The sequence below is a fragment of the Procambarus clarkii genome, unplaced genomic scaffold (genome assembly GCF_040958095.1).
Source record: "Procambarus clarkii isolate CNS0578487 unplaced genomic scaffold, FALCON_Pclarkii_2.0 HiC_scaffold_106, whole genome shotgun sequence".
Lineage (NCBI taxonomy): Eukaryota > Metazoa > Arthropoda > Malacostraca > Decapoda > Cambaridae > Procambarus > Procambarus clarkii.
Genome location: NW_027189139.1, coordinates 3,687,288 through 3,700,191, shown reverse-complemented (window position 1 = coordinate 3,700,191; position 12,904 = coordinate 3,687,288). Strand labels below are relative to the sequence as shown.

General features: G+C 43.0%; 1 protein-coding gene across 1 annotated transcript in view; it reads right to left on the bottom strand.

Moving 5' to 3' along the window:
• LOC138360291 (methyltransferase-like protein 27) overlaps positions 1–12,904 on the bottom strand; it is a 73,117-nt gene that overhangs the window by 37,042 nt on the left and 23,171 nt on the right. The window contains exon 4 of the mRNA XM_069320205.1: positions 12,397–12,489. Within this exon, the coding sequence (XP_069176306.1) occupies positions 12,397–12,489 (93 nt within the window). The remainder of the gene's footprint in view (positions 1–12,396; positions 12,490–12,904) is intronic.

Below are 12,904 nucleotides of genomic sequence, written 5' to 3'. Positions count from 1 at the left end.
TATGATTACTGAAGCATACAAGAGCTTAAGGGAGAACAGAGTGAGAAGCGAGGTGAGACGCAGCAATGGCAGATCCAATGGAGTCTGGGGAGGAAGAAATTATGAGAGACCCAGGAGAGTCTGGGGTGAGAAAAATTTTGATAAATGGGCAGATAAAAGTAAGTACCCTAAAGCTCAGAAGAGTAGGTCGCGCACTTCGTCTGAAAGTGAAGATGGAGGAGCAAAACGAGAAACTGATCGGTATCCAGGAAATCAAGAATCCAGTAAAGCTCCACAGAGTACGAGTAGTACGTCTGGCCCGAGGAACTCCAATACGAGTGGGCAGAGTCAGAGCCGCTTTGGTACATATAGAAGAGATTTTTCCCAGATGAGATGTTACAATTGTAACGGATTGGGTCACGTGATGCGAGATTGTCGGCAGGGCAAGAGAGTTGTGACCCTGGCCATGTGTGACCCCCGAAGCAAATATATCAATGTGTTCCAAGACAAACCACAGAGAGCGAACTTAGTGAACGAGAGGTATAGGCCGTTCATGAGCAAAGGTTGGATCAGTGTAGGAGGCCAACCTGAGGTAGAAGTTGGTATCTTAAGAGATACCGGAGCTAATCAGAGCTTGATTGCGAGAAGCCTGATTGGGAATGATCGACGGTTAGCTGGCAGTGGGAAGATGAAAGTATATGGGTTGTTGTCTGAAAGTGACATGCCCGTTTGTACTGTCCAGCTAAGGTCGGAATATGTGTCGGCAGAGGTGATGTTGGGAGTGTGCCCCGACATACCTGTTCCAGGAGTCCAAGTGATCTTGGGGAATGACTTGTGCGGGACAAAGGTGTTGACAAGAGTCATGGCGGAGACTGTGCCAGAGGAGTGCCCAGAAGGCCACGGCACGGGTGGGACACCTGAGAGTGTGAACCTGACTGACATCCGAGGAGATGAGTCAGGAGACCGCCAAGCCATTGAAAACCCTGTCTCGGTAGTGACGAAGGCAGAGGTGGCCGACGAGGAAGACACTGGAGAAGGTGAGACAGTGTCGATTCAGCCGGTGGAAGATATTGACGTAGACATAGCGTGGCTGTTTGATGAAGGTCCAGCCAAGGAAAATGAAGTCTCGGTGAGGTCGAAAGTGAGGATGACCCAGCCGAAGAAGAATACTGTGAAGAGAGCGGACCTGAGTAGAGCCCAGACTGCTGAAATTAAGGGTCGGAAGGTGAATGCAACTGTGCTGAGTAGGAATGAGGAAAGATGTGGACATACTGAGGACGGGAGTAGAGCGTCAAGTTGTCCACGAGCACAGAGGCATAGGGATAGTGGAGGTAAGTTGTTTGAGATGTCAAGAGTTGGCATGTTTCACAGACAACGTGGAGGAGAAATAATGAAGAAGAGTAATAGCCGGGAAAATGAAAGGAGAAGAGACAGTATGTGTGGAGAGATGCTTACGAGCACTCTGGGAGAGGTAGAGCAACATGTACGGTCGAGTGCTGTTGAGTGTAGTACAGCGCTCGAAGAAACTTTTAGGGAACGAAGAAGAGTTGAAGGAGAAAAAATGGAGTTGTATAGAGGTGAGAAATGTGAGAAGAGGATAATGATACAAGCATGGAGGAATAGAAGAAAGCCGAGGACTCGATGGAGGTCGAACAGGATGAGGTCTCGGATAAATGAGGAGACGAAAGGGAGAATCGTCGGTGAAGACGATGGAGTGAAGTATGATGACAGGAGACGAAAGTATAATGGCAGTAGATGGAAGAGTGAAGACGACAGAGGAGGTACAGACAGCAGATGTCTGACTCTGGACGGGAAGAGAAGAAGACGAGGAAACGGAGGGTGGAGACAATAAGTAGAGTGGACCGATGGAGTGCAGGCGTCCAGGGAGGACAGCCTAGCCAAGAGGTGCCAGAGAAGTCAAATCGTTTATGAGAAGACCGTGTTTCTGGAGAGTTGTGAGCCAGATGTTGCAAGGTGCAACGGATTAATTGTAGACTCCTAAGAGAGTATATGGGGTGAAGAACGAGACAGTGTAGTGGCGGATGTATTATCCCGAGCTTTGCCACTGGAATAACTCTCAAAAATAAGGGGAGGGGAGTGTTATGATCTCAGCCTGCAGGAGAAACGAGTCTCCCTTCTTGAGAGTTATTCAGCAAGCCTGACCTAACTAGAAGGTCTAGCAAATATTGAGGTGATAACCCATATGAAAAATGGCTGGTTGGATATGTAAAACAATTTAAGATTATGGGCAGTAAGTAAGGAAATAGATAAATGACTGGCTAGGAGATGTGGACATTTTGCTGGAGGCGTGAGGCTCGCTTCTGGAGGACCTTGACCTCACTTGAGTGCCAGACATCGCAGGGGGAAGCCGCGCTCCGTTTGAGCTCCCGCCAGAAGGGAACCCCTAGTGATATATCTCGAAGAGAAGAGAAGTGTGCGGACGTACCAGCTGTGGAATCGAGCTGGGAACGTTGTGGTCTCAAGTCCTGGTCGACGAGCAGATATTAAATCGCCCAGAAGCATTATTGTGGGCTGTGTGGAGCGCCCTGGCCAGACGCCGTCAGAGGGAAAGCGCCCTCGACCAATTAATCTGTGGTAAGCACGATAAACGCCAGTTCATAGTGATCACTTGTAGTTGGTCGTGTGCCCAGCGACAGTAGCAATGTTTATTTATAAGTTAGGCATGTTTTAATAAGGCAGAAAGCCTGAAATAAGAGAGTGGAGAGGGAGGAACACGGAGCGACGTCCGTCCCCTCTGAGCGCTGGCGGACGACTGAGGGAGCCTGGCTCCGGATGGAGGAAGACCCTCCCAGCGAGTGAGGACACCGCCGCCAGGCGAGGTGGAGTATGGACCCGCCCAAAACGGGGGAGTCCACTCTCACTGTATGTAGAGGACAGATAGAGGTTTGAGGCAAGCATATTGTGCGGTTATTTTTGTTTATGTGTTAAAGGGGAACATTTTATTGGAGTGTCGATGGGTTGCAGGTTTGTCTTTTGGGGAAGAAGTTGCTGAGAACTTCGAAGCCAGCAGATGATGTAGCTGATGAGACTCCAAGGTAGTGGAGCAGAGGACCTCGAGCTGTGAGGAGAAGCAGCAGTGAAGAGGAGTGTCACGTGCTTCTGTAGAGGTGGTGTAGCAGTCAAGAGAGCTGTGGAAGAACCTAACAGAAGGGTGAAGCACCGTAGTTGCACAAGGAAACTTCATGATAGCAGCCTGGAGGAGCTGCAGAGGATCCTGGTAGTGAAGCCCGGAAGAACCTAAGGATATTAGGGTTGTGAACTTCCAGAGGTGGAAGGGGAAGTTCTGGTGGATTACTAGTAGGGAGTTGATAGTGTTTGGTTGTCATTAGCGTGCAAGACGCAGTGAGAGGTGAGTGACTGTTTGCATTCTTATGTCAAGGAGTTTTTATATTGAAGTTTAGAGTTGCAGTCGTAGGCTTGATTACCTACAGATGTATGTGCATGAGGACTGACAGTGATCGATTAATCATTGTTGTGTATCAATGAACATTTATACTGATATATGTTATTGCATTCAAATGCTGTTTTTCTATATATATATTATCTTGCTGATAGTGCAACAGTGTATGTAGGTTTGACCAACTTGAGGAGGTTAATAGTATCAGGTGGTGAACCAGGAGATAGGATACCACTTGATAAGCTGATAATAGAGTTCTGAAGGTGTTGGAGTGCAACCTGATTGTGATATTATAGAGTATAGGATTCATTATTATTATATGTGTGTATGTATCGTGTATGTGCTTTGTCCAGTAAATGTGTCACAATTTGCTGGTGTTTGCCCTTGTCCTAGTGAGGCTTCCCAGGAGGTAGTAAAGAAGGAGAGAGAGAGAGAAAGAACCAAGAACCACTGCTGTGGACAGGGTAAGAGGTAATTCTAGTAAGTCATAGGGGATTGAGGAGATCATATCTCATAAGGAGAGAGTGGGGAGTCACAGCGGCTCGAGTGGGTGTGTGCACGTGACAACGAGGCTAAGTGTTGGAGCCGCATCCCCTAAACGTGTGACGTTGAGCCCCTCTCCAAGAGCCAGAAGCGCCAAGGGTGATCTCCTAGTATAAGCACTCTGCCGAGTTGTGGGTTGGGTTGTCCATAGAGAAGGATCAACGACGACAACACCAACCAACCCACAGTCTATAATATACTCCACCACATAACGACGTACTTCTTCCAGAACCGCAGGCTTCGGGGGAGAGTTGTGACGATAATCTCCTTCAAGAGATTGAGCCTGCTCTTCCCTCCATAATTACGTCTTCACAATTATATAAAAAGACTATGGAAGAAATGTCCAACAACGACAACAACACCAGCAAGGCTTGCCAGGGTGAGCAAAAACGTATGCAGCCAGCCACCTGTTCGAACTCCAACCACCAAACTACCCGTTGATCGCTACGGCTCCGCTGATTGGTCGCCGGTCTGGCTGCACCTGCCTCGCCGCCCCCCATACTACTTGATGTCTGGGGTCGCCTCGACCCCAGACTTCAGAATGTTCAGTGCTCTCGTTGTCACCACTCCTCCCAGCTAGACTCTAGCGTGTACTGAGAAGAGTGGTGGCTTTAAGCCAATATTCCAACACCTCCCACTTAACTTTTGTATTGCACTTCTTGTTATTTTGCCTTAACGTAACTTTTCATTGTGTCATTTAATTATTCTTATTATTTTGATTGATTTTATTATAAGAATTTGTTTGTGCATTTTATTCATGTTTTGATTTATTTAACGTAATTAAAATTTCATTGTTAAAGTTTACTTGTGTTTTGTGTGTCTTCTCCTTACCTTACCACAGACGAAGTTCCAGTTTTTTCTATTTTTTTTTATAACTATGTGACGAGGCCATACCCCTAGCCTTAAACAGCCGAACACCAACGCGTTACCGTCACGTTTCGTAAAACTTATTACATTTTCAAAGACTTTAGTTTACACATACACAACTGAATAGAACTTACACATCTCCGATTTGTTTATATCTACATTTGAGTGAGGTGGATGGGGTGAGGTGGTTTTAATAGGGTATTAAATTCATCAACACAAGACAGAACACGAAACAATGGGTATTGAATGGAAGTAATTGTAGAAAACCTATTGGTCCATATTTCTTGATGCTTCTATATTGGAGCGGAGTCTTGAGGTGGGTAGAATATAGTTGTGCATTAATTGGCTGTTGATTGCTGGTGTTGACTTCTTAATGTGTAGTGCCTCGCAGACGTCAAGCCGCCTGCTATCGCTGTATCTAACGATGGTTTCTGTGTTGTTTACTAGAATTTCTCTGGCGATGGTTTGGTTGTGGGAAGAGATTATATGTTCCTTAATGGAGCCCTGTTGCTTATGCATCGTTAAACGCCTAGAAAGAGATGTTGTTGTCTTGCCTATATACTGGGTTTTTTGGAGCTTACAGTCCCCAAGAGGGCATTTGAAGGCATAGACGACGTTGGTCTCTTTTAAAGCGTCAGGTTTCCAGGCTTGTGTGTCTAGACACACAAGCCTGGAAACCCACTTCGGCCAATCATTAGCCAGATACCCACACCCACGTACAGACTGGCAAAGCGACTCAACGGCTCCAAAAAACCCAGTATATAGGCAAGACAACAACATCTCTTTCTAGGCGTTTAACGATGCATAAGCAACAGGGCTCCATTAAGAAACATATAATCTCTTCCCACAACCAAACCATCGCCAGAGAAATTCTAGTAAACAACACAGAAATCATCGATAGATACAGCGATAGCAGGCGGCTTGACGTTTGCGAGGCACTACACATTAAGAAGTCAACACCAGCAATCAACTGCCAATTAATGCACAACTATATTCTACCCACCTCAAGGCTCTGCTCCAATATAGAAGCATCAAGAAATATGGACTAATAGGCTTTCTACAATCACTTCCATTCAATACCCATTGTTCCGTGTTCTGTCTTGTGTTGATGAATTTAATACCCTATTAAAACCACCTCACCCCATCCACCTCACTCAAATGTCGATATAAACAAATCGGAGATGTGTAAGTTCTATTCAGTTGTGTATGTGTAAACTAAAGTCTTTGAAAATATAATAAGTTTTACGAAACGCGCTCAAGTGTCGCGTCAGACTAGAAATAAAAATGAATTTTGGAGAATTGATTTTTGAATTACCTCCAACAGTGAAAAGAAATGTACAAAAGATTGAAAAAATTTGTGTTAGAATTATTAATCTTACTTTTTTGGTCATATTTAATATATATATATATATATATATATATATATATATATATATATATATATATATATATATATATATATATATATATATATAACTGAAAACTCACACCCCAGAAGTGACTCGAACCCATACTCCCAGAAGCAACGCAACTGGTATGTACAAGACGCCTTAATCCACTTGACCATCACGACCGGACTAATGACCAGGACTAATAATCCACTTGACCATAATGATGGTCAAGTGGATTAAGGCGTCTTGTACATACCAGTTGCGTTGCTTCTGGGAGTATGGGTTCGAGTCACTTCTGGGGTGTGAGTTTTCAGTTGCATATTGTCCAGGGGACCATTCTGGCTTGTTCGCATATATATATATATATATATATATATATATATATATATATATATATATATATATATATATATATATATATATATATATATATATATATTGGAAATGCATTTTTTTAAATTTTGATGGGATAGGGAAAGTTTAGGGGAGTATATTGAGCTTTTGGTTGTGCTATGACACGGTGAACCACCTGAATATAATGCATATTTTAGCTGAAAATAAAAGGGATCTCCCGCATGTAGCGGGGGGAAAAGGGTTCGAGTGCCGCATAATTGGTTTGGAAACTGAACCCTACATATTGTTTAGCTATGTAAGTGACAATCTCTTAAAAGCTCGTTACGCGATTGTCACTGCTACATACACACACACACATATATGCACCCTAAGTGATTCAACAAGAGGCTTGCAACGGTCTCTATGCAAGGCATTTTTACGACTATGGGAAGTCTGCAGTTGCTGGTCTCACTCCACAACCACCTACCCGGAGAGTCATGTGCATCCTTCACATACATACAGTAAGCAAATATTTTGGTTACTTTGCTAAGATTCCTGGCAGCGCATCATTATGAATGAAGTACATGCATATTTCTTGGACTCCATTGATGGTGTTATCTCTGAATTCTGCTAATTTCTTTTTTCGAATTCCATATATAATGACGCTAAGTATGCAAATAGTTAAACTTGCTCAATGAATTTGTGTTAGCTTGCTAATGTAATTGTATGGGGTTTGCGTAAGTTTGTTGAGAATATAATTGAATGCTAGTTTAGTTCATTTATTATGAATCCCATCTTGTGGGGCGGGTAGTGGGAAGGGTAACCAAGGTGGGAAATGGACTCTGGTAATGAACCCAACAATTCATTTTTTGGCTCAAGCAAGAAAAACAAACAAATAATGTGTAAACGAAATTGCCAAAATTAATTTGTGCAAGTTTGCAAATGTGATTGTAAAGTTTTTTTTTTTTTGCATAAGTTTGAGAATATATAATTGAATGTTAGTTTTAATTCATTTTATTAATGCAGCCCCCCTATTCTCATCTTGCCAAGGGGGGGTCGACATCACCTGTCACGCAAGGTGCAGTCGCACCTCCACAGATCTCCAGTATCAGCTATTGATACTGCTAATGGCTCAAAAGGGCCACCACGTAAGGGCTATTCATGCCCGTGCCACCTTTTGTGTGGCTTAATCTTCATCAATCAATCAATCCCATCTTGCGGGCAGTAGCGGAAAGGGCTGCAGCGATGCATAATGGGCCTCAGCGTCAGAACGTCACAATTCATTTAGCTAAAGCAAGTTTTCGCAATCTTAATGAGCTAGTTTTTAAAAAAATCCAATGGTCATTGTCACACATCAACAATGTGGCACGAGAAAGATCGCAAGTGCAGTTTTCTATATTAAAATCAAGGCTGGGATATGTGGCGAGCTAGTGTCATAATTTATCTGTTTTTCCTGCGCACTGCCGCCCATCCAGTGGGGGCTAAGCTGAGCAGTAGTAACATCTAGAAGTCTGCTGCTTTTATTGGTTGACCCATAGATGTGTACTGGCTCCTCTTGCATCATCATCGCATTAGTAGCAGTTAATAAATTAAACAACTAGCATATGTAAAGAGCTAGTCTAACAATTTATATGATTTTTATTTTTTTATTTTTATCAGGCCCACTGCCCTTCTATCCAGCAGACTGCGGCAGGATGGGTTACAATTGATCCAAAAACAGTTGGTCCGGGCAAGATACGGCCTCATTTAAGAGACATTTACTATAGCAAAAGCTTGAACGTCGTGAACTGAACGTGGGCCTGCACGAGAGTTGTTCTTGGCACTCAAATGTTTAGAGATTAAAATCTCTATAATTAGAGGGGGCAACTAAAATACCGCATCATTTAGTGAAATTTTTGCAATGTTCAATAGCTTGGACGTTGGGGAACTAAGTCAGGACTTGCACGAAGGTTACTCTGCATCCACTCCAAGTGAGGAAACACGTGGGAGAAAGAGAGGAAGCAAGATTTACTTCCTTAGAAAACCTTAAAAAAAAATTTGTGGCCAGAGTTTTTTGAAAATATTGGCAACTTTTATATACAGAATGAAACTCTTAAACAATAACATATATCCTGACGAATAAATCTTCCACCGAGATACATATTTTTAGTTAGTTTAAAAGTTTATATTTATTGTTATAATGATGCCTTCCAAACATGGCTCATTAAAATAATTTTTTGTTTATGAAATCGCGTAAGTATTTATGCAATATTTATTATAAAACAATCATAATACACAGTGGCATATCATTTTTATAGAGAGGCTTTATAAGGTAAATATAATAGCAATGCGAAACTCTTTTCTATCTGACGTATTATTTTAAATAAATACAGTTGGGCGAAAAGCATGTCTATTGCCCGCGTGAGCGACTGAGGTGGGCTCTTGCTGATTCTATGTATGACTAACGACCCAGTGCAGGTTTGGAAGGCTTTGGCAATTAAAGCACCGTAAGATTGTGAGTGTTTAAGTCTAGGGGGGACTAAGCATTTTTTTGTGTGTGAATGTGCAAAGCCCGTGTTTATTTGTGTAAGTTAAAAATTGAGTTCTTGTTTGTGTATAAGAGTTTAGCAATGTGTTTAAGATTGTGCAACTGTTTAAGTTTAGGGGGGACTAAGTATTTTACGCGAATGTGAAAGCCCTGGGTTTATTTGTGTAAGTTGAACCAAAAAAAAATGAGTTTGTTTTTGCGAGCGAGTTTGTTTAAGCATGTGCTATCATTAAAAACTTCCAAAGTAATGACAGTAATGCCAAAATGAATTCCTCTTTTCACTTTTTGAAAGGTGGAGGTGTAACATTTTCTGAAAACCTTTGCGCTTGATATACCACCACTGACATAAAAGGCAACTGATGGAGTCGACTTTTAAATTTTTACACATGATATCAAAAAGCATTTCATAGCAACAGATAGTGCCAGTCGAAACGTTACATGAAGTTATTGGGGACCCCACCACAATAGCTATGAACTACTATGATGCTAAAAAATGCAATTTAATGCAGAATATGAACAGATTCCTAATATATATTAAATTGCTTAAACCACTCAACTACTTTCCTTCATAGTATATTTACATGTGTCAAATTAATGTTTGGAGTGTCAAACCCAACACAATATGGCTGAGGCCCCACTATTTTGCCTTCTTTTCATATTCTATGAAATATCACAGATATTTTTAATGCTTGTAACGTTTATTACAAAAGATAGACATACATTTGATGCTATTTTTCATATTAAAATCTAATTTAAGGCCCGACAAATATATCTATAAAATCTATAAACAGGTTAGAACCATACAAATGCAAGCATGCCTTTTTCACCAGTAATCAACTGAATGCCACAGAAAATGGAATCTTTACTTTGGCTACAGAAAACGGAGCAAAGCCAAGGGGGATGACTGGAATAAACAGTTTCCAACCTGACTCTTCTCACACATAAACATGTCTTTCTTGACCTCATTTCAAATTATATAGAGTACTGAAAGCTCATTTTCCATAGCAAATATACTAAGGAACTCATTTTACGACTAGAACGCAAACTAGGACCCCTCATTCAGATTCATAACACGAGAATTATTGACTGAACATTTACCCACTATCAAGCACACACACAGGACTCTTTAAAGCTATCTTAACTTCTTAAAAACCCTGATATGACCCATCTCACATGCAGATCCTGTTCTATGACTCGCCCTTCATGTCAATGTACCCCACAGTATCATGCAAATTCAAGATAAGGCTTACTACACCTAAATATCCAACTTGGTCTTTGTAAGGAATCTTGACCCCCCCTTCTATGCTTGACCCCAATGGGGTAATCATAGGTAGGGGGTCCCTATTGCCGACATCATGTCACGTGACACCCCCGCGACAAATAAGGAAAATTTCACCTGATTGGCCCATGACCCTGGGACAGAAAGAGAATTTTTCTACTCTGCTCCTGATTGGTCAAAAAATCGCGCCCCGTTCTCACCGCTCACCTCTGACCATTACAGAAAATGGAGCGGTGCCAAGGGCTCCCTGTACTCTTCAGTCATAGCCTCATTAAAGTACTCCAAAAACTTCTATATACGCTTTCAACTGTGTTTCTTGGTTTGAATCTAATGAACATTCACCCTCTGATCTATTCATAAGTAGGAGCCCCCAAATTGATACCATAGTACTCTGGTCACACCCCCGGCCCAAATCGTGAATTTTGCTCATGCCATTAAAATACTCCAAAAACGTTTATATGCCTTTCACCAGTGTATTTTTTGGTTTTCATCTATTGAACATTCATCCTCGGTACCTTCCATAAGTAGAGACCCCCTTCTTGACGCCTTAGACTCATCTTAAAAGCAAGAGACAAAAAGTGAAAAAACAGGTTAGGATAGGGCACCAGTTCCTCAGGTACACCCTGGGTGGTGGGCCCTGGGTACCCCTGGGGGGATCGGACAACCACTCCACCCAGCCAGCCAGCCAGTTGCGTGCCCTAACCTAACCACCAAAAACAAGTTTTTGGTCGAATCCGCCCGCCAGGGTTGAGTCGACATGGAAGTGCCCAACCGTTTCTGAAAAATTTATTCCCCATGTGTCTCCTTTTACACTACTTAGTCCCACTCAGTGAGCCCTGGTGTGTATTCCCACTCACTGAGCGCTGGTGTGTAGTCCCACTCAGTGAGCCCTGATGTGTAGTCCCACTCACTGAGCGCTGGTGTGTAGTCCCACTCACTGACCCCTGGTGTTTAGTCCCACTCAGTGAGCCCTGGTGTGTAGTCCCACTCACTGAGCGCTGGTGTGTAGTCCCACTCACTGACCCCTGGTGTTTAGTCCCACTCAGTGAGCCCTGGTGTGTAGTCCCACTCACTGAGCGCTGGTGTGTAGTCCCACTCACTGAGCGCTGGTGTGTAGTCACACTCAGTGAGCCCTGGTGTGTAGTCCCACTCAGTGAGCCCTGGTGTGTAGTCCCACTCACTGAGCGCTGGTGTGTAGTCCCACTCACTGACCCCTGGTGTTTAGTCCCACTCAGTGAGCCCTGGTGTGTAGTCCCACTCACTGAGCGCTGGTGTGTAGTCCCACTCACTGACCCCTGGTGTTTAGTCCCACTCAGTGAGCCCTGGTGTGTAGTCCCACTCACTGAGCGCTGGTGTGTAGTCCCACTCACTGACCCCTGGTGTGTAGTCCCACTCAGTGAGCCCTGGTGTGTAGTCCCACTCACTGAGTGCTGGTGTGTAGTCCCACTCACTGACCCCTGGTGTGTAGTCCCACTCAGTGAGCCCTGGTGTGTAGTCCCACTCAGTGAGCCCTGGTGTGTAGTCCCACTCACTGAGCCCTGGTGTGTAGTCCCACTCAGTGAGCCCTGGTGTGTAGTCCCACTTAGTGAACACTGATGTGTAGTCCCACTCAGTGAGCCCGGGTGTCTAGTCCCACTCAGTGAGCCCTGATGTGTAGTCCCACTCAGTGAACACTGATGTGTAGTCCCACTCAGTGAGCCCGGGTGTCTAGTCCCACTCAGTGAGCCCTGGTGTGTAGTCCCACTCAGTGAGCACTGATGTGTAATCCCACTCAGTGAGCCCTGGTGTCTAGTCCCACTCAGGGAGCCCTGAGGTGAAGTGGGCTCATATGAAAGATTTATCCACAGTTATCAATCATTTCACATAAAATTAATGAAACACTGTAGATGGACAATGAACTTTATCTGTCTTACGGTCACGTAAAGGCGATCAACAATTACAAACAAGGAACGATATTTCAGTGATATGGTACTGCAACTATTTATTTATTATCTACTTCTGACACTGTATTATGTAATGGTTATTGGGTGTGTTGGGAATACAGTTTAAGGCTTCTCACCTGGCTTGGTGATCCGGATAAATTCATCGATGGCTTGAACAGGCATATGGCTCTCAGCTAGGCTGCCAGATGTCACCACCACATCATATGTGTCTGGCAACATCACACAAGATCAACATTACCACCAGCAGCAACATTATCAACATGATCAAGTAACATGATACATGATTAACATGATAACAAGTATTGAAACATGATCATTCATGATGTCATTACATGATTTGCACTACACTCACATAAATAAATAAATATATATATAGAATGGAAGACGTTTATGTAAAACATCATACTTAAAATAAAAAAGATATTTATATATAGTTTTTCAGAGAGCTTACTATATATATAAGTAGACATTTCTACCCTTGACAAAAAAGTCAAAACATCATTATTATTCTCCATTTGTCAAATTATTACATTTTCGGCAAGTAACATTTTTTTCATTCAAGTTTATTTTGTAGTAGGATGTACTTGAGGATGGTAGGATGTACTTGTGGATGATAGAATGTAC